Below are 26,884 nucleotides of genomic sequence, written 5' to 3' on the forward strand. Positions count from 1 at the left end.
TGGTCCGGCCCGACCCCTCACCCAGAGACATATCAATCTTATCGAGGTTTTCGTGGCTGCTGGTCTTCAATGGCGGCGGAGTTGCCACCGCGGCCGCCATCCCGACGCCGAACCCGTTCATGGCCCTAACTGTCTTCACAGGAACTTGCCACTGGGGAAGGCCTGCGTCTCGACCCGGCCACCTCCCACTGACTGAAACAAGTAAAGCAGAAGAAGCGCGCACGCGCGGTGGCGTCCTTACCCTCCCACCCGGCGCTGGAGAGTGGTAGTGGGGAGGGGTAAGAGGGATGGGCGGAGTTGCAAGAGGTGCAACCATCGAGAGGATACGACGGCAAGAGAGGATCCATTTCCGGGTTTCTTTTCTGGCGCCTCTCGCTGGCTAGTAGGAAGCATGGCAAGGGTTTCTCCTGCTGGCAGTGCCCTGGCGTCTTCTAGGTTTATGGAGATAGTCCCTCAGCTCAAAATAGTTGTTGTCTGACCCTCCCAGGAGGGAAGGAAAACATCTACCCACCAAGAACTGCATGCATTACATGATATAATGTTGCTTTCTTCTCCTTGTAGTACATCTAGCCGCAGCAAAACCTTTCTAGACTATGGTACCTGAAGCCAACCTCCTGCACCCTTGCACTGCATTGCAGCCGCTTCCAGGTGCAGAGCAGAACGGAGGTGGGGTCAGGATTTAAGCTAGCTGGAAGGCAAAGCTCTCCCATCGAAAGACCTCTGGCCAGCACACCTCTCCACTCTTCTTCTTTAGCAGGATTGTTTTCTGTGCAATAATTTAACGTCTCTGAGTCTTGTTTGGAAATCTATGATGTAGTGACGGTTAGTTCATGCATCACCTTCGTATTTCTGGACCATCTTTAATTAGTCATTTCATAGTATGTCGCATAGCCCTTGTGACTTATAAAGACCTCATCTTCTCTTGGGAGAAAGGTAAGTAAATTCGAATATTTTATGTTCAGGCTTCCTCTAATTACCTGTGGGATTTGGATTCCAAAGGTTTCCCTTTTCCTTCTAGGGATCCCGTAATTAAAAGAATGATGATGATCCTGATTATTCGTGAAGATAATAATGCACGGAATTTTTACAACAGTTTACAAATAGCATCTTTAAATTAATTAAGGAATAAAATCTCTTTAACATCTGATGGATTCTTGTATACTCAAATTTTCCCTAAATTCAAAAATGTGCTTGGTATAAACAGTTCCAGAGGACTAATGATGAAATATGTGACCCAGATAGGGAAATCAGTGGAAAACGAGACCCTTTTTTTGAGATGATAAATTTGTTTTGTTTGACTACGGGTTTTGTAACAGGTTTTGTTTTTCCTTTTCTCAAGAAAGTGGGAGGGAATGAAGTTAGATTTTTGCTGTTCAAAAAAATATAAATTCAATTCAAGCAAACAAATGTATTTGAGGTAAAAACATTAAAAAAAAAAGAAAACATCACTATCTCAAACATTTGCATCCTAGACAGGTATTTTGTACATACAAAAATCTCTTCTACCTGGACAATGTAAATTGTCCACATCTACAATAAATGGTTTTGCAGAAATGGCAAATTACTTATAAACTAGATAGCTACCTCAAAGTTCCAATAACCTCAATAAAGATGACTAGATTATTAGTATCCTCAGAATGTTACTAGGCCTATGTTAGCCCTGTCTTCTTTATTTTCCATATTGTCAATGGTCGTTGGGGATTTTGTTGGAAAAATTCTAACATTATAAAGGTGATTCATTTTTAATATATTATTGTTTCCTTCAATGTCAGCTCCCTTTTGGCTAAGGAACTACTATGGATAGAGTAGTGAATCTGAAATGCAGTTACAGCCCATCACTCTTTTTTGTAGCATAGAAAAAATTGATAAGGGTGTGGGGAATTGTAAATATTGAAAATAACAGTAATACTGTTCCATATGTCCAAGATAACTGGAGCTAAATTGCAGCTAACGAAAGATGGTTGGGAAAGAGAGGCTGCCTTGCTTATTCAGATTGAATGGTTCACACTGTTAAGACTCATTTCAGCTTCTAGAGTCTCATCCTCGATTCTAGAACCAGTTTTTATTAGCCAAAGCAATGGTGCTCAAACTCTATGTAATTGATTCACACTAAACCAACTCACAAGAGACCAATTCATTAAAAAAAATCAGAATGATACTTTATAAATATAAGAGAAACATAATTGCCAAGTGGACCAGATGCTTCATGATTTCATCGGATCAGAGCATGATTTTTTTTTCCCCATTAGAAAAGTCAAATTAATGCTAGATTACTTGGTGAAAGTAATGTGTGTTGTGATTCACCTTTACTTTAAGGTTTATAAAACTTTCCTCACATATATAGACCTAAACAAAGAGAGAAACTTAAGGGTAATGTTTTCAGTCTATAGCTTAATATAGCTTGCCTTCATCATGATATTCCTGATAAGCCGGTAAAATATCCTTGCTGATCAATAAACCTTCTTGTCAAGACAGTGTTAGACAAACACTGACAAATTCTATATAGAATGCAGAACCAAGTCTCCACTTCTGTTATGCGAATATTATCATAGATTGTTACCATTGGTTAATTATTACATTTTAATCTCCCTCCAAGTTCCTTTTGAAAGTAATTTTGGTCTCATCAATCAATCAACATACATTTATTATCTATTAAGCACCTACTGTATACCTGGCACTGTGCTGGGTAATAAGGATATGAATGAATAAAGAGGCAGACTTGGCTGCAGGAGGGGTTAGGTAGGTGACCCACAGAAAGGCATCATGGGAAAGATAGGGCTTGGTCTGGGATTTTAAGAATAGGTATGATTTATATAGGTGGGGAGCATTTCAGGATGGGAAGGATAGAAGATATTCCAAATATAAGAATGTTCTTATTCTCATGATTTTTAATTTATGTCACAATATTTTTTTAACTTATATCACAATATTCTTTGCCATGAAGAATTCAGTTGGCAATACCATAAGGAGCCACCTTTATACAATTTCCTGAAGGGAAAGAGTTGCTATTTTATGAAGTTCTTTTCAGGTTCAGGGTGTGAAATGTTTTGAGGATAGTTCTTACACAGAATAGACAAGTTTTTTTTTCATTTATGAATATGATGCTTACCATACAATGTATGCTGAGTTAAGTAAAATTTATATTAAGCAAAATTAAAATTTTTCTTTAATCTGTAGCAGCATAACATCCAAAATTCCACTTTCTGATACACAGCATGAAGAATATTAAAAAATGTAATAGAAGAATATAAGCCATTTTTAGGGTATATAATTTTGAAAACTAATAGATGAAGGATAGGTCAGAAATAGATAATGGAAGGGGCTTTGGAGTGCAATTGCATAGAGTATCATCAGAATAGGTTGGCTCAAAGCGGGGTAGATACTGGAGGCAAAGAAGCCAGCTTGCTCTATTAGTCTACAAGATAGTGTTCAAAATGGAAAAAGAGACATTGAGAGACATCTGAAAGGAAGTATTGACAGGACTTGGTGACCAAAGGGCATTGAACGATATTTCCTCTGCTCTTCCTCTTAAATCTATAAACAGATGTTTATCACCCGGACACTAGGGAGAAAAGGCTGATTTGCTACATCTCAGCAGTGAAGAAGGGAGCACTATTATCACAAGTAACTGTGCCCAGACAGGCAGTAACTAGGACAGCTGGGTTTAAAAAATTTGGATGAATGAAGCCTACATTAAACTAGAGAAGCAATGCAGATACAGCAAAGCAAATATATCCTTTTAAGTAGCACCTCCATGATCTCCAGCCTATAAAACACACCAGTGTAAAAATCAACTTCACTTATTACATGCATTTCTAAAACCTAAAACACATTTTCAAAACAGAAGGCATGGGAAATAATACTTTATTTTTTCAAACAATCTTTAAAAAATAAACAGACAGGGGGAAGCTGGGTGGCTCAGTGGATTGAGAGTCAGGCCTAGAGACCAGGAGGTCCAAATCTGGCCTCTGACACTTCACAGCTGTGTGACCCTGGGCAAGTCACTTAACCCCCATTGCCTAGCCCTGACCACTCTTCTGCCTTGGAGCCAATATACAGTATTCCAAGATGGAAGGTAAGGGTTTTTAAATAAATAAACAGACAGTAGGATTTCTTTCTGATCTCAGGATCTAACTTGGTTTAGTCTGTTAAACTTGATGATGTTAATCCCTAGGTTTGCAGCAAGGATGTCTTGGGTTGTACTGCTTTAGCACTGATACTGGTTATCTTCAGTATTGTTGTTGAAGTATTGAAGATTTGCATTAAAGGAATGTTAGACCTATCTAAGCCTAATTTTAGCCCCTTTTATCTCAAAATATTCTACTCCCCCTCCCTTTACTTTCTTATTTGTTATGGCAGACTCAAGTAAATCTTAAGGTAGATATTTTCCACAAATAGACATTGGACTTTTTTATGATGATTTCTCATATCTTCAAATTCCAATGCTAACATTTACTGCCTTTTCCCCAGTTTTGGTTGTATTCCTTTGGTAGGAGATAGGGTTGCCTTCCCTTAGTAATAATTTTCTTCTCTTCCCCAAAAGTTATTTCTTGACTTTGAAGCCTATAGGACCTAGTAATTATTTTCTACCTCTTGTGAGAACCCATAAATAACATCAATAAAGAATATCCAACAAATGTGGATTGTTGTACCACAGCTTAATTTTTCTTGCTATGATGGATTACCAGAATTGTTCATTAATCAGAATTGCAAATAATCCAAAGAACAATGGAAAGAAATGATGTAAAAATAAATTATAGTAAAACAGAGAAATTTATAGAGAACATTAGTTTGCAATAGCTCTTTCTATATTATTTTACATGACTGCTCAATCTCTTAAGTCACTCTTCTCACAAAAAAAATTCAGTAACATGCTCTTGAACTCTGATCCTTTCTTCCTGCCCGTCTACCTTTTCATCTCACACTTCTTAAATCTGTTCTTTGCTCTTCACTTCAACCTGTATAACTCCTTACTCTTCTTTGTTCCCTGAAGCCATCAGCCCAGCTCTGGTCCCTATACTTTATCCCTTGGACATGCCATCAGCTTCCATATGTTCAGTTATCATCATTTCCCAGATCTATATATCTTATCTCTATTCTTTCCCCTGAGCTCCTCTCCCAATCCCCAACTGCCTTTTGGACATCTCAAATAGGATATCTCATAGGTATCTCAAACTCATGTCCAAAACAGAACTTATACTGCCCCCCCCCCCCAAAACCTTCTCCTCTTCCCAATTTTCTTTATTCCCAAATATTTATTCCTAAACTATATGTTTCATTCCATGCTTGATTCCTCACTTTCACATATCTAAGTTGCAGGCAATTATTGTTTCTACTTTAACCTCTCTAGTAGAGGTCCCCTTTCCACTTATAAATCTACCACCCTGCAAGCTCTTTCACCCTCATAGTTGGATTCTATTACCTGGTTTGTTAGCAGGCCTTAAGTATATCTCTATTCCAGTTCATTTTCTACTGGGCTAACAAAAGTGATCTTCTAAGTTTTCTCCTACCAAGCTTAAATCAACCTCTTGTGAGATTTAAAATGGTTGAGGTCTTAAACTGTAGTGATTAAATAGTGGGAGATATAAATTGTGATAGATATAAGAGAGGGTGAGTAAATTTTACCGCAGAAATGTGTTTCACTACAGTGTCTTGGGTTTTTAAATCAAATATAAGGTGGTCACCAGGGAAATATTCCCAATTATTCAAATACCCAAGTCAATTGGGTTTTATAGAGATTTTTAATTAACAATACAATGAGTAATCAAAGAAAGAGAGAGAGAGTAAGAAAGGAATAAGTATGAAGGGCCTCAAAGCCAATATGGCCTAGACCTGAGTCTTAAAAGAGAAATCAGTCAGTTTTTTATAACTCACCATAAGATCTGTCTAAGTAAGGATTTCTAATGACACCAGGCCAGCAGCATCTCAGCTGCTTTCACCAGCTCCCTCCTCCATCTGAATGTTTCAGAATCAATCTCCTCAGAATTAGTCTCTCCAATCTGAATGTTTCAGAATGACCCTCCCAGCTCTTCCCTGAGCTCTTATTTTTAAGGGCAAAATCTTCTCTGTCACCTCCCCTAAGTCCTTACATCTACCAATCACTGTAGATGTTTCTAAAGGACCTCCCATTTTTAGTCCACTCCTAAGAAGGTGTGGATTTTTGAGTAATTCACACCAGGAAAGCTCTGAGTAAGTTTTCCAGTTCTTTGTTCCTTGTAAATTCACAAGTTGCTTGACCTTTATAGGTACTTAGCTTAAGAAAAGTATGGGTTTAAGTACTTTTCATTGTTCAGAAAAGAGTTTACAACTTTATCTTCCCCTAGGGCAGACCCAAGTAGGTAAAGTAGAATTCTCACATTCCTGCTTTAAGTAGAGTTCACTGCCCAAATGGGGAATGGTCTTAATCCAATCTTATAAAGTAGGATCTGGGAAATTTTAAGGTTTACACTCTTTGCAACCTCCTCTCTAGTTCTGAACTGTGAGACCAAATAACTACCATTGTGATTTTCATATTAGGAAGGTACTTGTTTCACAAAAAGTGAATTTTTTATAATTATTAAGTATAATCTGTATAGCACAGCTATTAATATAGAATATTATATATAATAATATAGAATATCCCAGTAAACATTTGATTGAATTCACCTATAAATTTATTAGGCCCCTTTTTTCCCTTTTGGTAATTCTTTTATTCATTTTTACTATCTGAAATTTAGTTAGAAGCTCTATTTCATGTTCTTTTTATTTGAGTACTTTATACTTTCACCAATTTCCTTACATTCACTTTTTTAATTTGGAAATTTGATTTTTCTCTCTTGAAAAATCAGGTTAGTTAAAGGTTTATTGATTTATGTTTCCCCCATCTTCCTTTCCCCTTGTTTATTTATTTACTTATATTTTATTTTGTATTTTGTATTTGGTAAGAATGTCTGTTGTGCTTTTAAAACTATTAGTCTATTATTACTGTGTCCTAAGATAAGATGAATGTGATAAGAGAATGGAAGGATTTCCTTGAAGTAATGAAGTATTAACAGAGCCAAAAAATCAACATATACAATGACTAGACAAATGTAAATTGAAAGAGTTATACTCAATAAATATTTATTACCTTTCCTGTGCCAAGCAATATGCTAAATAATTGAAAGTAAATGTTGCAGAATTGCAAATAACAAGCAGGGCCCTAAAGAAATATGAGAAGATGCCTTTTTCAGTGTTCTGATATTTTCTTTTTCTTTTTTCTTTTTCCCCTTAAAATATATATTTTTATATGAGGTGGTTTGGGAGAAGGGAAAGAGGGAGAAATACTAGGAGAAATTTAAGTGATGTAAAAACAAAACAATTTATAAAATTCTATTTAAAAATAAATATGTATAAAAATATATGTGTATTAAATTTAACAAGGTCAAAAATTATCTCTTTTAGTGACTTTGAGAGAAGAGGGACAATTGCTTTTTTATATTCTTTGACAATCTATTAGGAAATGGTTCTGGTTATATAGCATTGATGGTGAACCTATGGCACTGGTGCCAAAGATGGTATGCAGAGAGCACTCTCTGTAGGCATTCAGCCACACCTCTTCACCAAAACACCTCCAGAGTTCATTACTAGAAATGCAGGACACAGGTGGAGCTGCTCTCCTCCCCCTCTCCTCTGTCTAGCAGCCCAGTGGGAGTATACAAGGGGTAAATTTGGCTGCTAACAGGCTATAGAGCTGGAGGGGAGTGGCCACTCCCCTCCCCCTCTCCACATGTGTTTCTCATCACCCTCTCCTCTGCCCAACAGCCCAATGAGAGTGCTTTGCACCACCCCTGTGGGGTGGGGAGGGCATGGCACTCAGTCCATGGTGGGAAGCCAGCTTGGCTAGGGGATTGGGAAGGGGCCTGGCTCTCTTATTTCTAAAAGGTTTGCTATCACTATTATATACATACATACATACATACAAACATATATGGGTATATAAGTAAATTTCCTGTGTATCTTATATATCACTTTATTGTTTGTTTTTTAATAACCCTTACCTTCCATCTTAGAGTCAATACTGTTTATTGGCTTCAAGGCAGAAGAGTTGTAAAGGCTAGGCATTGGGGGTTAAGTGACTTGCCCAGGTTCACACAGCTGGGAAGTGTCTGAGGCCAGATTTGAACCTAGGACCTCTGGTCTCTAGGCCTGGCTCTCAATCCACTGAGCCACCCAGGTGGCCCCCTAGTATATCATTTTTATCAGAGAAATTTGCTGCAAAGATTTTTTTCCCCCAATTGTTTCCCTTCTCATTTTAATTCTAATTGCATTGCTTTTGTTTGTACAAAAAGGCTTTTCAATTTTGTGTAATCAAAATTGCCTGTTTTTAACTTATGTTTTTCTCTCTATCCCTAATTTAGTAAAGAAGACTTCCCCTATGCAGAGCTATGAAAGATATCACCTTTCATCCTCTAATTTGTTTAGATTATGACTTTTTATGTACAGGTCATGTATCCATTTGAAGTTTGTTATATTATATGGTATATTGATTTAAATCTAATTTCATCTAGACTCCTTTCCACTTTTCCCAGCATATTTTGTTTAATTGTCAATCCATACATACCCTACTAGCCTCTCCCTTGGATAGATTAAACTCTTTTCTACTGTTCCATTGCTCTGAATCTTATTTACCTAATCTGATTCATTGATGAAATTTTCTGGTTTTTGATAGGTTTTTTTATAGCCAGTATCAAAATGCCTTGATTACTATTTTTTAAGTATAGTTTAACATCTGGCACTAATAAGTCTACTGTAAACCGAGGCATGACCTTTTCAGAACTTGGGTCCTGGTTCCCTGTAGGGGGACCACACTGGAGGGGTATTGTGCCAAGCACAGATTCCTACCAGGCTCAAGTCCTCTTTCCAAGATGCAGATCCTTAAAAGAGACACTTTCCCATGAGCCCTATAAGACCATAGTCTTTCCATGAGGAAAGGAACACCCAAGAAATAAATACCTTTAAAATCAAGGTAATCTTTATTAAGCAATGATGAAAGCTCAAATCTTAAAGTCAATTACCTAAATAAATATTTTTCTAACAAATGGAGGTGGGAAAGGAGGAAGAACACTTCCCAGCAGTGTGACCCTGGGCAAGTCACTTTGCCCCCATTGCCTAGTCCTTACCACTCTTCTTTCTTGGAACCAAAACACAGCATTGATTCCAAGACAGAAGGTAAGGGTTTAAAAAAAAAAAATCTAGTCTCAGATAGACAAGGTAATCCTGTTTGCCTCTTGTTTCCTCATCTGAGCTAGAGAAGGAAATGACAAACTATCCAATATCTTTGACAAGAAAACTCCAGCTAAATGTCAGTTCAATTTTTAGTCTCTAGCCAATAAGTTCAATTTGGCCAGGTAGGTGACTTGTCCAACTCTTCGGGTCAGTTTCTCTTAAGTTTAAAAAAGGGGGGTGGGGAAGAAGATCCAGAGAGGGACCAGTGTGTGCTATGGTGTAGACAGTTCCAGGAGGAGTGGGGTGTGTGACAGATTGTTATAGGAAAGGAGTTTGAGGGTTCCAGAAGCAAAGACAGAGATTCTTTGTTACATATTTTTGGCATAAGAGAAAGATAAATGAGTATGAAGTTACTTAGACTCCAGGTTTCAGCAGTACAATGACCCACTGAGTCTTAAAGCCAGTCCCATAGGTAAGGATTAAGGGTTAAGAGAGAGAGAGAGTTTGCTCAGCAGAATGAGACCTGAAGTTAGCTAAGTAGACCATCCAATGTTTCCATGGTTACTTGGGCTAGGTTTATTCATAGTCATTCTCCCCAGGATTACTTCTAGGAGTCCTTCTGGGTCCTAAATAAATGGAGTCATTCTCTTACAGCTTTATCATCTATATAGTTAAGCAAATTAAGATAATTAGCATACTCATTTTCTTTTTTTAACCTTCTGTCTTTATCCAGTTTCCCATACAATAGGAGAGACTTTTAAGACAAAAAGGCTACTTAAGATTTGATCAGTTCAGTCTGGGACACCTGCCCAGGACCAGTTCCCAAATGAACTCCAAAGACCCTACCCAAACACTGTCCTTTAGGGAGAAGGGTGGGGTAATCTTGTCTTGAAGGGAACTAGAAGGGAAATGGATGGAGTGTGTGTGTGTGGGGAACCAGTTTTTAGATATTAATATAAGGAGAATAACACACTAATTACTCCACACAATCTCTCAATTAATTTAGAGATTACCAACCTGAACAAACACAGAACCACCAAAGTAGTTGGGAAGAACAAGTCTTTAATCAGGATCAGAGAGACCATGCTTTGTCAACCACTACACAGAGTTATGGGCAAGATACCACAGAGAAAAGCCCTGGGACTCTGGGAAAATGCACCTCCAAAGGGGATTTCCCAGTGAACTGAAGAACTTGGGGTCTTATATACCCTTTGAGGAATCAAGGACAGGAAGAGCAATTGATTGGTTTATCTGGAGTCTCAGGAAGGGGTAATCCAACTCAGGGCTAGGTTACCTGGGAGAGACCTAGATCCTGTGGAAAAATTTTCTATGACAAAAGGGTACTTCATTTTTGATTATTTCTACTAATTCTATCTACCCTGAGATTATTGGGTTCTTAAAGGTTTTTGTTTCCTCTTAAGACAAGGGTCAGTCATTGACTTCCCAGAAGACATATATATATATATATATATAGTAGTCTCTCGGTGATCGAGAATGACTATTGTCTTTGTGCAGTTTCATCTATTGATGTACCCTCATGTGGCTTTGGAGTCCAAAAGCTGAGGCACAAATTTTGTGGCACATGGGGCATGGGACGCCAGTTGTTATGGGAGGTGCGGTTGTGGCCTGGTGTCGGCGTTCACGTGCAGCGGCAAGACGTCGACGTCGCTCATCTTCAAAGGTGGTGGCGGCATGGTGAATGTGGGTTCGCCAGCTGCTTCTGTCAGAGGCAGCAAGTTCTAGTTGCTTTGGTGTAATGCCAGCCCACTTCAAGTTGGACTTTAGCTGATCCTTGAAGCTTTTCTTTGGTCGGCCTTGCTTCCTGAGTCCAGCTGACAGTTCACCGTAGAATACCTGTCTTGGTATTCGCTGTGGGTCCATGCGGATGACGTGTCCAGACCATCGTAGCTCGGCTTTGAGGACCAGGACTTCGATGCTGGTGGAGTGGGCTCTGTCGAGGACTTCCTGATTGGTGATTTGGTCCTGCCATCGGATCCTCATGATTGACCGGAGGGAGCGTTGGTGGAATTGCTCCAGCTGTTTCATGTGCTTCCGGCACAGTGTACATGTTTCACAACCGTACAGGAGCGAGCTGAGGACCACTGCGTTGTACACTTTGAGCTTCGTCGCAGTGCTTACACCTCTGTGTTGGAGGACTTTGGAGCGCAGCCGCCCGAGTGCCTGGCTGGCCTTTTGGATCCTGGCATTAATCTCGTGGTCTAGGGACCCGTTGTTGGCGATGGTGCTGCCCAGGTACTTGCAAGTGCTGACGTTAGAAAGCTGCGTGCTGTCGATTGTAATGCACGGCTGGTTAGTTGGCCTCCCTGGTGCAGGTTGGAACAGCACCTCTGTTTTGCTGAGGCTGATAGTCAGGCCAAACAGTTTTGTTGTGGTGGAGAACCTGTCCACAATGGTTTGGAGATGATTTTCTTGGTGGGCCATGAGAGCACAGTCATCTGCGAAGAGAGCTTCCAGGATGAGTCTCTCTGTTGTCTTTGTTTTTGCAGTCAGGTGGCAAAGGTCAAATAGTGAGCCATTCAGTCGGTATTTGATGTAGACGCCCAGGTCTAGATCCATCACAGCATGTCGTAATACTTGGGTGAAAAATAGGTTGAATAGTACCGGAGTGAGGACACAGCCTTGTTTCACACCATTGGAGATGTTGAAGCGATCGGAAGTCTCTCCACCAGATAGGACTTCCCCTGTCATGTCGGCATGAAAGAGCTGGATCAGTTTGACGAATTTTGCTGGGCAACCGAGCTTGCTGAGGATCACCCACAATGCATCCCTGTTCACTGTGTCGAACGCCTTTGTCAGGTCTATGAAGACAATGTAGAGACTCAGGTTCTGCTCAAGGCATTTTTCTTGCATTTGCCTCACTGTGAAGATCATGTCGATGGTGCTCAATCTGGTCGGAAGCCACATTGTGATTCAGGCAGGTTCTGCTCTGAAACAGATGACAGGAGTCTGTTGAGTATAACACAGGTGAGGATCTTTCCAGCAGTGGAGAGTAGTGAGATGCCTCTGTAGTTGTCACAGGCTGCTCGTGAGCCTTTGTTCTTGTATAGGGCTATGATGGTGGCATCTCTGAGTTCTGGGGGCATGTCTTCCTCTTCCCATATGCTGGTCAGCACTATGTGGAATGCCTGGAGCGCCTTTCCATTTAAGGCCTTGTACACCGCGCTTGGGATCTCATCTTTACAGGGTGCCTTGCCTGCACTCATTTGTTTAATGGCTTTTTGGACTTTCTCTATTGAAGGAGGGACATCAAGTTGTTCAATGGGGCGGTTTTGGGGGATCTGGTCAAGGGCGCTCTGGTCGACTGAAGAGGGTCGGTTGAGAAGCTGACTGAAGTGTTCTTTCTACCTGTTGTTGATGCCTTTTTTATCTTTTATGAGAGTGTCACCATCAGAGGATAGCAAGGGAGTGGTGGTGGGTTTTAATGGCCCATAGACAGTCTTGAGGGCACTGAAAAATTGTTTGTAGTTTTTCATATCCGCAAACCGCTGGATTTCTTCTGCCTTTTTTCCCCCACCATCAGTCTTGCATCTTCCTGATCTTACTCTGCGCCGTGGCTTGGAGAAACTTGAATCTGTCCTTTTTAGGAGCAGAGTTTGGATTATTTTGCCACTCCATAAAGGCTTTGTTCTTCTTGCTTAATAGGTCTTCAATAGCAGTGTTGAACCAGTCCTGGTGGTTGCGTTGTTTTGGGCCTAGGACTGCCTTTGATGTTTCCTTCACTGCGTCTCTGAACTGGTTCCATTTCTCGGTTGAGCTTCCAGTGAGTGGAATCATTTTATCATGACAAAGTAATTGTATAGTAAAAGCAACATAAAAAAAAAAAGATACAAACTATAGAAATATAAAAGCAAAAAAACCATATCAGAGGTTATCAAGATTTGTAAACCTAGAAATGGCCCTCCTTCCCTACTCTCCATTTGTGAAAAAATAAAAATACCAGCTAATTCTAAATAAAATTTTAATTGTGTATCCTATTATAAAACCCAAAATATTATTAAAAATGCATGCATGGGGGCAGCTCAGTGGATTGAGAGTTGGGCCTAGAGAATGGAGGTCCTAGGTTCAAATTTGACCTCAGACACTTCCTAGCCATGTGACCCTGGGCAAGTCACTTAACCCCCATTGCCTAACCCTTACCACTCTTCTGCTGTGGAACCATTATTCAGTATTGATGCTGAGGAAGGTAAGGGTTTAAAAAAAAAAGGCAAGAGGAACTGATTCATAACTTGAGGTGGGTTTAAAAAAAGGTAAGGGTTAAAAAAAATGCATGCATGCCTATTTCAGTTTCAAACCAATTTAAAATTCTCAAAATTAAAAATAAGTTCAAAAATTAAAATACTTCTCATTTCCCTTATTCAATATTCTCATTTCCCCCTTTTAGAAAATGAAATGCTAAGAATACAAAAACATCTTTTAATTCACTTTAACTATATATTTAACAATTATAATAACCATGCTCAAATGAATTAGACATTTGACTCACACTAACTATTATTTTAACATTTATTTCAGATTCCTTTAAATCTTTTGAACTTTTCAGGATATGCTTCCTCTATATATGTTAAATAATATGAAATTAAAACACATCCCAGTAAATAGATTTATGTCTGGGATAAGAACATAGGTCATTCCTTCCTACAAATAACTAAAACTCAGAATTCATCTGCTTGAGAGTTTGAATGGCAAAAATTCTACATACCTGCATCTTCAAGTCCTTTATTTCTCAGTATTAGCCTATCTAGGACTTATTACCTGTCACAATTACAGAAAACTAGCCATAATGGTAGAAAATAGGGATATAACGAAAATAAGGCAGATGTGCTCCCCTAATTTGTAATATTCATTCTAGGTATAAGTTGTCAATGATGCACAGCCACAAAAACCTGCCAGGTTTTATATGTGGCTTTTTATACAACAGGTTTTATACAACAAGAAGTTTCTTTCTAGGGAATCCAGATGAGTACCCATTCAGCCTTTCCAAGATTCTGAACTATATTTGTAGTTACCAGAAGATACCCCAGAGGGCTGGCTTGCATCACCAACCAATTTTCTCCATAACATTCCTTCCAATTATATTCCCATACAATGTAACCTCACATGGCAGTTCTCTCCAATGATGTTTAGGGTTAAATATAATCATCTCCTGTTGTTAAAATTATATCCATAAAAACTATCAGGCTCTTTATTCTTTCCTAAATTCTTCTAATATCAACTTGAGAAATATATTCCCCAATTCTACATAAATACTGAACATATAAGTTATGCAAACTTAGAAAAACTTTCTTATACTCCAGAACACATGCATATGTAATATTTAGAAATTGGTTTTGGAAATATAATATTAGTTTTTTAAAAAAGATTGTTGTGGTTGCTGTTTATAAAATAATTAATCCTTAAGTCATGAGGATGATCATAGCTTTTAACAATTTAATTTTAATATAAATATAGTATAAGAAAGAAATAAGGAAGGAAATAGAAAACATCTCCTCCTAGCCTACCACCCTAATCTTATCAGCCCACAAGAGTGTCTTCTGCCCAAGCCATCAATGCTAAATTTCAGAAAGACCCCCAGCCAAAAATCTCCAGAGAAAGACCTCATCTCCTCTATGGTCTCATTTTTTAACAATTCTCTTTCTCCATGACACTTCCTTTCCCTGTGTACTGCTCTATCACATCTCAGGAACCAAAGTCTCTGGAAGGTTCCAGCTATGCTAATGGGCTGGCTGGGACTAGCAGAAAGTTCACAACTCTGGAATGAAGGGGTTCCCTTTATACAGGTATTAATAAGAAAAGTCCTATGGTCTCTACACAGAATAAGTAATAGCCCAACAAGAAATATGAAATTATAGCATTCAAATCAAAAGAGTTATCACCTAGAATAAAAATGTATCTCTTTACTTGTATCATCAAAAATTAACTGCTGTTAATATACAATATTTTCCACATTTATCATGCCAAAAACTGTAAGGAAAACATTATAATATAAAGTTATGAATACTGGACCTTCCTTTGGTTCCTGCTGGAGATTCTGATATCCAGATCACAAGTTCCTATATTTTCAGCTTTGGGGGGAATCAACAGTTAGTACAATTTCAAACAATATTGGCTAGCATTTAAATTGTAAGCTTTTAAGATTATTATAGAGAAATCTTCATCTAAGAAATGCATTAGAAATATAATATAGACAAAGCCCAGGACAAATCCAGAATGTGAGTTCTCAAGCTTCTATAAGCAGCTTATTCACAAAAAAAATTTACAACTGTTATTAAAAATATCTTATGCTATACCATTTCATGGAATGAGGAACTTTCCTCCATTTCAGTTGGTCCCAAGCAGTTACCAAAACTTAGATTAAACACATTTCCCTGGAGAGTGTTCCCAGAGTCCCAGAACTTGTCCCTGGATAATATCTTGTGCATGACTCTTTATTGTGGCTGATAGAGCATTGTCTCCCTTGTCCTGATTAAAGACTTGTTCTTTCTAACTACTTCAGTGGTTCTGTGTTTTTCAGGGTTGACAAGATCATGATTTTTATATTGGCAATAACTATATCTTCAGTTATTTAAGTTTTCATTTATCTTTCTAAAGTGTTTTATAGTTTTATTTGTATGATTCTCATGTAGTAATTAAACTTCCAGATATTTTATACATATTTTGTGGTTATTTTGTATAGAATTTCTTTTTTTCTCTCTTCTTCTGCTGGTTTTTGTGTGGGAAGCCATCAAGCCCACGCTGTCTGACATGGTCACATGTGAGTTCCAGAGTTGCAAAGTGACTTTCTGGAAAAATAAGGCACCCACAGAACTCCCCTCTGTGTGACCTCTCTCTAATGGAATTGTTATGATTATTGTTGTCTCCCCAATACAGGAGAAATAATATGAGAGCAAATACTTATAGGGTTAACACACATATATCCCACCTTAACCCCCCACCCCCCAGATTATTACCCTAAAAGATTACATCCACAGAAATTAAAACCTAAAGATCATTACCCTTCTCCTTTCCCTCTCCACAGAGTTACATTTACACCCATGACAAGGCAGGCAAGCCAAGAACATCAATCACCTTTCCAGCCCAGGTCGACAGACTTTGCTGGTTTGTTATGTTAAAATAGCCAGAACAACATCTCCAAGTACCCAAGTGAAGCAAGAAAAATGTGACTTGAAAATTGAGGAAAATCCCAATTCTAGACTGTATTAAATTACCCCATAACCCTGTACCTAGCTACAAAATGTTTTGTTACCCATCTCCTAAGTAATTGTGATTGATTGTGAAAGCTGACCAAAAGTAACAATGATTCTCCTAACTGATCATCCCATGGGTCAGGGAGAACTAACCTCCAGATCACCCTGCTTATGTCAATTCATCTATTTCTGTCGTTGCAACAATGTTTCTTGAACTATCTCCTTAGGCTTTGCATCTGTTGTTAGGTTCTATGGAAACATGTATGTTGAGAAATGATTGTGTGCCAAGAAGGTATGTACTCACTGAACCTATAAAATAAACCAACCCCTGTGCCATGGTAGAGCACTGTGTGATGCCCAGCACGCGATTGAGCATGCAGTGCCTCTCATCCATTATTCGACCAAATCGTCACACTTAGATAGAAGGACCTTCCCCTTTGAGAGACTGCTGGCTTGACTCATAAAGGTTTTGTTACTAATAAACAGAAAAGCTAGTGATTGTATGAATTTATTTTCTATCTAGCTACTTTCCTGAAGTTATTAGTTGTTTGATTTCTTTCTAGTTGAGTCTCTAGAATCCTCCAAGTAAATCAATGTATTATTACTGTAGCTAACATTTCTAGAATTATATTATGTAATAGTAACAGTCTATGTCCTTAATTTACCCATGGTTTTGGTGAAAAGGTTCCTAGTATTTCTCTATGACAGTTAGTACTTGTTTTTGGATATTATTTAACATAGTAAGAAAAGGCCTGTTTATTCTTACATTTCTGTGTGTTTTAACATAAATGTTTCTGTATTTTGTCAAAAGGCTTTTCTGAATATGTTGATATAATCATATGATTACTATTTTATTTGTTTTAATGTTGAACTAACTCAGTGATTCTGGGTTATAAATCCAATCTGAGTTATAAATCCAATCTGATCATAATGAATGATCTTTTAAATAGACTGCTTTAGCCTCTTTGTAAATGTTTTATTCAGTATTTTTGCATTTTTATTAAAACTTCATCTAAGTTGTCTTTCTTGATTTGAACTCTGATTTGGGTATCATAACTATTTGTCTATTAAGGTCCCTTCAATGTGTATTTTTGCAAATAATTTCCATGACATGGGAATTAGTTTTTTATTTTAGTTTTTCATAGAATTCATTTGTATCCGAGTCCATTTGTGCCTGGAGTTTTTACTTTGAAGTTCATTTATGGCATGTGATGTTGCTCAGTTTTTTCTTTTTCAATTCTTTACTTCTTGTTCTGGGCATTTTGTGTAGTGTTTAAAAAAGTATTGTTTATGTCCTTGTCATTTGTTGTGATTCTTCTATTTTTTAATTAATTTTGATTATATGATTTGTTTTCCTTTTTTAAAAATCAAATTAGCTTATGGTTTGTATATTTTATTGTCTTTAAAAACAAGTATTTCATTCATCTAGTAATTTTTATTTTTAATTTTGTTTATTCCTTTGATTTTTAGAATTTGTTTTGTAAAGGTATTTTAATTTGTTGCTTTTCTAGTTTTTTTTTATTTGCTTTTAAGTTGCAAGCCCAATTCATTGATCGTTTTTGCCTCAATAATTCACTATATCTAGGTTTAGTTTTCTTCATGGTTTTCTTTCTTTCTTTTTTACCCTTACTTTGTCTTTGTAACAACTCTGAGATTGCTGCTCCTTATCCATGGTTTTCTTCACTCTACCTATCTCTTCACCAAACACCTGACTTCCTTGACCAGAATCTATTTCCCTGAGGATTTAACCATTTTATTCCCCAAACTGGACGTCTGGCATTGATTGGCAGTTGTCTCAGTTACCCACTATCTCTGGTTCTGCCAAATCCTCACCAGTCACAGACAGACCTATTCTCTCCACCTTGACTTACCCCTTCCCTAGTGCTGGAATTGTAATCAAATCAATTCTGTCATAAAGTTACTGAAAGGATATATCAATGAGTTTCACCTAATATCCCAGTAACTTTCCTAACTAAAATATCCCTTGTGAATCTACCACCATTCTCTCTATATGTAGGATTGTCACTTATTAGAATATAAGCTTCTTGAGTGAAGGGACTATCTGCCTTTCTATTTGTATCCCCAATGCTTAGAGGAGTTCATAGCAAATAGTAAGTACTTAATCATTGCTTTTCAGTTCAATTTAAAAATTTCCCTTCAAAACTGAAGGTCTCCTTGCAATTTACAACTTTTGTTGTTTGGTATACACATTTTAAAAACTTTTTATTTTGCTCTAGGGGTTCATCAATTAAGAACTATTTTCTTGAGCAAACACCAGAAAATGGAAAGTGCATATGAAACTGAATCTACTATACATTTCTTATTCCTTTTAATATATAGCACTTCAGTATATCCCTGATATATAAATATTTTGTTTATTCAGACAAATTCACCACAAATATTTCTCCTTCTAATTAACTGTTTCCCCTCTAATTCTAATAGCTTTGCTTTTGTTTTTACAAAAATAAAAATTTATGTAATTGGATTTATGTAATCAAAAGTTATTGTATTTTTATCTTCTGTTATTCTCTCAGTCCCTTTTATACACAAGAACACTTCCTTTATCCGTATTTGTGAAACGTATCTTTTTTCATTCTTTAATTTGTTTAGGTTACCTATAATGTCAAGATTACATATTTATTTTGGAGCTAACAAGAGGTTTTGGATGTTGATATAAACTAATTCCTTTGAGTCTGTTTTCCAATTTGTCCATCAATTTTTGTTGAATCATGAAACCTTATTGGCAAACCTATGGCATGCATGCTGCAGCATGCCAAAGAGAGAGCTGCTTCCCTCCCTTTCTCCACACCCTTTGAGGGCATTTTCCTCATTTCCTGTCCCTCTGCCCAGTAATCCAATGGGAGTGCTTTCTCCCTCCCGTCTTGGGTAAGGTGGGGTTCAGGTGCCATGTGAGGGTTGTAGTTTGGGCATTTGGTTGCTAAAAGGTTTGCCATCATTGCCTTAGTAATTTGTATCTGTGGATGAATCAAATATTGTGCTACTACATTTAGTTTTCTTCTAGATCTTATTTATATAATCTGTTTCATTGAGGAAATTACCTTTTTATGTTGTTTTGGGATTTTTTTAGCCAGTACCAAATTGTTTTAATGATTTTTGCTTTTAAGTATAGTTTGAGCCCATTCAGTTCCTATTTTTTTCATGCTTTCACTTGAGATCCTTGGTCTTTTGATCCTCCAGATGAAGTTTTTTCCCTATTTCAATAAAGTAATCCTTTGACAGGTTAATTAGAATGACACTAAATCTGTTAATTAACAGTTTAATAAATTAATTTATTTGGTAACTTTTCTATTATGATAGCATGGCTCATCCACAAATAATTCTTCTCCAGTTACTTACATTTTCCTTTATTATTGTAAAGAATGTTTTGTAATAGTATTTATATAATTTCTTTGTTTATGTCTTTGTAATTAGACTACCAAATAGCTTATGTATTCTATAGTAATTTGGAATAAAATTTCTTTTTTCTGGTTCTGCTGGGGTTTGTTGGTAATATATAGAAAGGCTGATGATTTTGGTGATTCTATTTTATATCTTTTGTTAAAAGAAAAATTCTTTGTTGGATTTTCACCCTGATTAACAAAGCAAAACTCAGGAAAAGGAGAATTAAAAGATTATTAAAAAAAAAATCAAGGTAGCAACTCTTTGATCAGCAAGAGATTCAAGATGGAGTCAACTTTTATTAATAACTTCCAACATGAGATAAAGAAAATTCAGATAGATCCATGTCAGCAAAAAGGAATAGGTCATTGCATCTCAGCTCCTCTCTAATTGCTAGTATGCTGGCTAACAGGTATGGGTGAACTGATGAAAACTACATAGCAGATAATACAAAAGCTTCAGGTGGGATGTTGCCCTCCAAGGGAGCCTTTCTCAACATTAATTGCAAGCAATACTGGAAACACCTGGTCAGAGTCCGCAAAACTTTATGAATTTCTTCTATTCATTTTATTCATTCTATTCATTTTAATTGAAATTCTAATCACCTCTAAGTAACCATCATATCATCTGCAAAAAGTGATTTTTTTTCTCTTTGCTTGTGCTTATTCCCTCAAATTCTTTTGTGATATTACTATAACTAATATTCTTAAGACTATATTATATCAAAGTTTTGGCAATGCATCTTTGCTGTACTCTTGATCTTATTTGAAAGGCCTCTAATATTTCTCCATTACAAATATTTATTCTTAGTCATAGATACATGTTGATTACCATATTAAAGAAAGTTCCATTTATTACTAGGCTTTCTTGTGTTCTTAACAAAAGTAGGTGTTGGATTTTGTTAAACTACTTTCTGTCATCTATTCATTGATTTCACATTTCATATTATTTTTATTGTTTTTATTTTTATTGTGGTTTGAAATATTTATAGTTTTCATATGCCTTGAGCCTTCATATAGTTTTCATAATGCCTTGAGCAGAACCTGAGCTTCTACATTGTCTTCATAGACCTGACAAAGGCATTCAACACAGTGAACAGGGATGCATTGTGGGTGATCCTCAGCAAGCTCGGTTGCCCAGCAAAATTCGTCAAACTGATCCAGCTCTTTCATGCCAACATGACAGGGGAAGTCCTATCTGGTGGAGAGACTTCCGATCGCTTCAACATCTCCAATGGCGTGAAACAAGGCTGTGTCCTCACTCCAGTACTATTCAACCTATTTTTCACCCAAGTATTACGACATGCTGTGATGGATCTAGACCTGGGCGTCTACATCAAATACTGACTGGATGGCTCACTATTCAACCTTTGCCGCCTGACTGCAAAAACAAAGGCAACAGAGAGACTCATCCTGGAAGCTCTCTTCGCAAATGACTGTGCTCTCATGGCCCACCAAGAAAATCATCTCCAAACCATTGTGGACATTGTGCAAACTGTAGGTCCTTAACAAGACCCATTTGGCCAGCCCTGAAATCATGAAGGGCTTGTAATGAGGATTAAATGCAATTCAGTATAATAGCTTTCCTCTACTTACAATAATGGTAAAGAGAAGCCAGAAGAAATAAGAGTAATGGATAAAGATACGAGTTGATACTATGAATTCTAGTGTGAAATAGATACAATAAATTATAAATTGGAATAATGTTGATGGGATTTAATCAGGTATGTAGCAATGTTTTGAGCTAAAAGAAAACTAAACTGGAGGTTCTATTCTACTTTAGACAGAGGTTTGAGAGGAGTACAGGTAAATGCTTTGAACTTCAGTTTGATTACACACTGAAAGATTGCTAAAGGACTTAAAGTTATTTGGGAGTTGTGGAGTTCAAACTAAAATCCACTGAGAGTAAATTATTATGAAGGGGAGTTGATACATTAAAAAATTTAAATTGTAATAAGCTCACTTGTTAAGGAAGGATGGGACAAAGATGTTAAGTAATAAAACCTAAATCAAGCCAAGCAGCCTTAGGATAAATTGCTCATAAGATATTAACCCCTTCCTTGCACACAGGAAGGAGAAAAAAGTACTTATAATTGTTCCACACTGATACTTATGGACTGAAGTAGGGGCCTCAAAGAGTTCACAACCACTGTGTGATAGAACTTAAACATGAGTATATTTTAATTGTATATTTCGGAGGTTTTAAAATGTCCAAGCAAGCAAACGTTGCCAGTCCTGTCTGACCAAGTAGCTTGTTTGAAGCTGTGGAATCTTAATGTAAACATTCCTTGTCCAGAATGACAAAATTAGTTGAGTGATATGTAATTGATAAGTTACCACCTCACAAATCTTTGGGAATATGTTGGTTGATACTTTGATTACATTTTAATCTATATAAAGATATATGTTGCAAACAGTAGCCAAGGAGTGAGTAGGATGTTAAAAATAACATATATGTGAAAAATGCTTGCTCAGAATTTTATGATTGTTATGTGACTTGCTAAAATGATAAAAAAAACTTATAATTGATGAGCACTATGCTAAAGATGCAGTGGTTCAATGATGTAATCCTTTAAATCAGAATTCTTTTGGGTTACCGATTAGCAATTGAAGTGATACCAATGGAGTGTTTGTTTCACTTATGATGGTAGAAGCAAGTCAGAGAAGGTGAAGGTATGTTCGGAAGAAAGGGACATTGATCTAAAGTCCATAGAGCTTGAGTATGCAGATTTGTGAAGGAAGAATGGAAATTTTGCTCTGATTTTTAAGCAGAGGGTTTTGAAGAAAGAGAGACAGACAGACAGACAGAGAGGGAGAGGGAAAGGGAGGAGACACATAGGGAGGTGAAAGAGAACAGATTGATGTTCTACTCTTATAACTGGATCCTTGACCTAGGGATAATTTCTAAAATTAATATGTGTTGTTGGAAAACCACATATGATTCTTTAATTTCTCTGTACAGTTACCCTGAAGTGATTCCTGTATGGCCTTGTCTTAGTCTTTCAGATAGCCTAGGTCCAGGAGATGATACAGCCCTGATTTATATTACTATGGAGCTACTCAATTCAGCACTCATGTTCTTTATTTCAGGTTTTATGACCAAAGTGTGATATGTAAATTATGGCCAAAATACATAAGAAGAACTGAGTGATCAGCCTTGTAGGGATGTGAAAGGCTTATTTGAGGGTAGGGAAATTTGTTTCAGGACTACTGATAAGCAGAACTTCTCAGCTGAAATGGATAAGACTTGTCTTTTAAGGCAAAAAGGCTTCTGGGATCCAATGGCGACGAAGTAGACAAAGTATTCTAAGGAGAGAAAAAGTCCTAGGATAGTTGGAGAAGGCAACCCAGTGCTCACCTTCGACTGGGCTTTCCTGACCATCTAAGCTGCTAATCCTTGAGTGAAACATAATGGCATAAGCCGGTGACAGCCTTGGTTTGTACATGAAGCCATTCACTGTGTCCCTTGGGACATGAGGAAATATTTTCCCCATCTGCCTTTTCCTTTGTGACAAATTCCCATAATCAGCACATAATGTAAATTGTAAAATTAAAGTTTCCATTTCCTCAAACAACCTATTAGGTTAATAATTGAAAATTCTTAAATTGTTAGGGAACATACTTTGAGAAGTAGGTGAAGTTTATTAATAGATGGATTGTATTTGTAGCCTTAATTTACCACAGTGAAGTTTGGATCTTGAGCTTGGAAATATAGCTCAAAACTTTCTTAAATTTCCCCCAGAATCTGGGGTAAAGAAATTCATCTGTAAAATCTTGTTACTCAAGTGTTTTCAGGTGTTTATAGTTAATGTGTACTTTGCAAAAGGATATTCTTTAACAGAAACATCACATACCAACTTTGCAAGCAACTCAGGAATCCAATTTCCTAAAGGGATCTATCTATTTCTGTCAGAAGATGATTTCTGAAGAAGAAGATGGCTAAGACCCAAATGCAAATGTGTAATATCAATTACTATTGTACTAATTTTCTCTGTTTCTATCTGGTGTTCTAGTTTTTGCCCCAGTCTTGGTTTCTACACTTCTAACTTAGGGGCTGACTCTCCCTCTTGTAACCTGTCTGCCAATCAGGGGAAGCAGTCGCTGGACATCCTTCAGATCTCCAAAAAGGTTCCCACCTACCTAGGACCCAGGCATTCACTGAGGACATGCTCCTAAAGACCGTGTCCACAGCCTTTCTCTCCCTGTTCAAGTTTTGGCTACTCCCCTGTGGGATATGTGGACGTTGCATTTGTAACCTTGTCACTTCTCTAGTTGCTTCTAGGGTAAAAGCACTCATGGGAGTCACCCAGATGCCACTGTAACCTCAGCAAGCATCCCAGCCTGAAGCCCTGGACATTGCCTACAGTCAATACCTCTCTCCTGACAATAGGCAGGAACAGCTCTGCAACCATTCTCGGCACTGAAGAAGCTACAGAATTTTGAGACCATCACCCCTTTTCCCTTAGATATTTGGAGAGGGGAGAGATGACATGGGCATGGTACCCCCAGAAACTTGGGCAAATTATTGTCAGGGGGGTTCCTTTGCTCCCTTACATCCTCATGACTCTTAACCTAAAAACATCTAATGACCCCTATAGGATCCTGAGATGATTGTGCTCCTTTGGTCCTCCTTTAGATTTAAGATGGACAAGAGAGATGCATCTCCAGGCCATACCTCAATTTCATCGGGCTAAAACCAAGGAATCTTTTATGAGGGTCATTCCCTATGTCTCCAGGCAAACCAAACCCCTGACCAAATGCCTGAGGGTTTACTACTCAAGGTATAGGAAGGGACTATAGCTGGAATATATATATATATATATATATATATCCTAGCTGGAAAGGACCATATGTTGTTTTTTGCTTTTATGCTGATCATACAGAGATAGTTCGCCTAGTAAGCCTTTGTCTAGGATTGCATTAATACTTTCCAGCTATGGTCCTTCACCTCCTGGTGAATATCATATCAAACTCTGATTCCTACCAAATCCCCTTATGAGGATATGATAGCATGAGGAAGATTCCACATGTATAGCAGAAGTAGGGAATGAAGGACCAGCCCTGGAACCTATTTTTTCCCTGAACCCCTTGCCCCTAGAGCCCCTGCAGTCATACCCTAGAATGTGCTAGGAACTGATAAGGACCCCAACCCCAGGTGTTCCTGTCACACACCCCTTCCACGAACTGATAATGACCCTTAACCCTAAGGACCTAACCCTCTCCAGTATTCTGATAAGATATCCTCTTCTGCAACTCAAACCTACCCTATATAATCCTTTTCTCCCCTTAGTTCAGAGTCCCATCTGCCTTGGAGGCAGTGGCACCCAAGCTCGAGCTTGTAATAAAGCAGTACCTCTTGCTTTTATATTATCCGATGTGCCTCCTAATTTGGGAAACCAGAACCGGGTCGAACAGTTACTAATGCTTTTTTCTATTAATTTCTAATTAATTATATCAACATTCATTAAGGATATTGGCAAATATATATATTTATATAGTTTTCTTTCTTTGCTTTTTCTCTTCTTAGTTTCGATATCAAGATCATTTTTGTAACATAGAAGGAATTTTGGTAGGGTCTCTTTTTTATTTTGGCAAACTATTTAATATTGCAACTGCTTATTCTTGAATGCTTGATAGAACTTTCTTGTAAATCCATCTAGTCATGGCAATGTTTTTCTTTAGGAGTTTATGAATAGTTCAATTTTTTTCTGAGACTGAGCAATTTAAACTCTAGATTCTTATTCAGATAACTAGGTATTTTATATTTTAATATTCATTGCATTTTAATTAATTTTGCTGGCATATACTTAAGCAAAATAATTTCCTTTACTTCTTTATTTGTAATGAGTTCCCCTTTTTCACTTTTGATATTGGTAATTCTGTTTATCTCTTTGATTTTTAGAATTTCTATTTTGGTATTTAGTTGAGGTGTTTTGATTTGTTGCTTCTCAAGTTGTTTTAGTTGGATATCTAATTCTTTGATCTGCTTTTTTCCCCCTTTCTTTTATTAAGAAAAATGTTTGGAGATATAAATTTTCCCCTTCAAATTGCTTTGGTTGCATTCCAGAAGTTTGGGTATGAAGATGTAATTTTTTTTACTGAATTTTTAATTTTTATGATTTGTTCTTTGACTCACTACTTTTTAGGATTATTTAGCCTCTCTTTATGTTTGATTCCTTTATTTAGAAGCATTTTATTGTCATTTTAATTTTGTTGTAGGCAGTAAAAGAAGTGCTTAATATAACTGCTTTTCTACATTTACTTATGATGTTTTTAATGCCCTAGCACATAGTCCATTTTTAGAAAAGTACCAGGTATAGCTGATATAATGATTTTTATTTCCATGTATTAAGTGACTAAGATCAAATCTTAATTTTCTAAAATTCTATTCATGGCCTTAACTTATGTTTTTGTTAGATTTGTCTAGGTCTAAATGGGGCTCATTAAAATCCTTAGCTGTAATAGTTTTGCTCTCTTTCTCCCTATAATTCATTTAACTTTTCCTTCCAATATGTAGATATGACATTTGGCACATAAATATATCAAGTATTGATTCTTCATTATCTATAGTACTTTAAAACATGATGTAATTTTTTTGGCTTATCTTTTTAAACCTTTATTTTTGGTTTGTGTAAGATTGATTGGTATCTTTACTTCTTTAATTAGCCTGAAAAAAATAAATTTCACATCAACCCATCATCTTAACTTTCTGTGATTCTTCATTTCCTTACTAATTGTCTATGATGTCTCAGTCTTGGTACTACTCCTTCTTTACTTATCTGTTGTATTTGAAAGTGGTTACCATCCTCTTGTTCAGAATAATATATCCTTTCTGGGGTGTTTTCTGAGACTACTCTCCTCTGGTTTGCCACTATCTGTCTGGCCTCTCTTTTATCATTCTCCTTTCCTGGTTCATCATTCATAACATACCTGCTGGTTTGGGGTACTCCCCAAAGTTCTATCTTTGTCCCTCTTCTCTTATCCCTTTATTCTATCTTGGTATTCTCAAAAGTCCTCCTGGGTTTAATAAAACATAAATAAGCTTGGGTGTACAGAGAAATATAGAGAATATATTTTGATAGAGTCAAAGACTGA

At 37.1% G+C, this 26,884-nt stretch overlaps 1 protein-coding gene and 1 long non-coding RNA gene across 6 annotated transcripts in view; one reads left to right on the top strand and one right to left on the bottom strand.

Moving 5' to 3' along the window:
• Nucleotides 1–665, bottom strand: part of FYTTD1 (forty-two-three domain containing 1) — a 48,758-nt gene extending 48,093 nt beyond the window's left edge. The window contains exon 1 of one of the 5 annotated variants that reach the window (XM_056793612.1): nt 242–665. In XM_056793612.1, the coding sequence (XP_056649590.1) occupies nt 242–347 (106 nt within the window). In that variant the 5' untranslated portion in view covers nt 348–665. Of the gene's footprint in view, nt 1–21 lie in introns of all 5 variants that reach the window. The other 4 variants (XM_007493846.3, XM_001373483.5, XM_007493845.3 and 1 more) reach the window with 4 other exon arrangements.
• Nucleotides 407–26,488, top strand: LOC130453662 (uncharacterized). The gene is made up of 2 exons (XR_008911136.1): nt 407–933; nt 24,062–26,488. It is a non-coding gene; the product is annotated as an uncharacterized LOC130453662 (long non-coding RNA).
• Nucleotides 26,489–26,884: the final 396 nt, after the last annotated feature.

The sequence above is a fragment of the Monodelphis domestica genome, chromosome 4, assembly GCF_027887165.1.
Source record: "Monodelphis domestica isolate mMonDom1 chromosome 4, mMonDom1.pri, whole genome shotgun sequence".
Lineage (NCBI taxonomy): Eukaryota > Metazoa > Chordata > Mammalia > Didelphimorphia > Didelphidae > Monodelphis > Monodelphis domestica.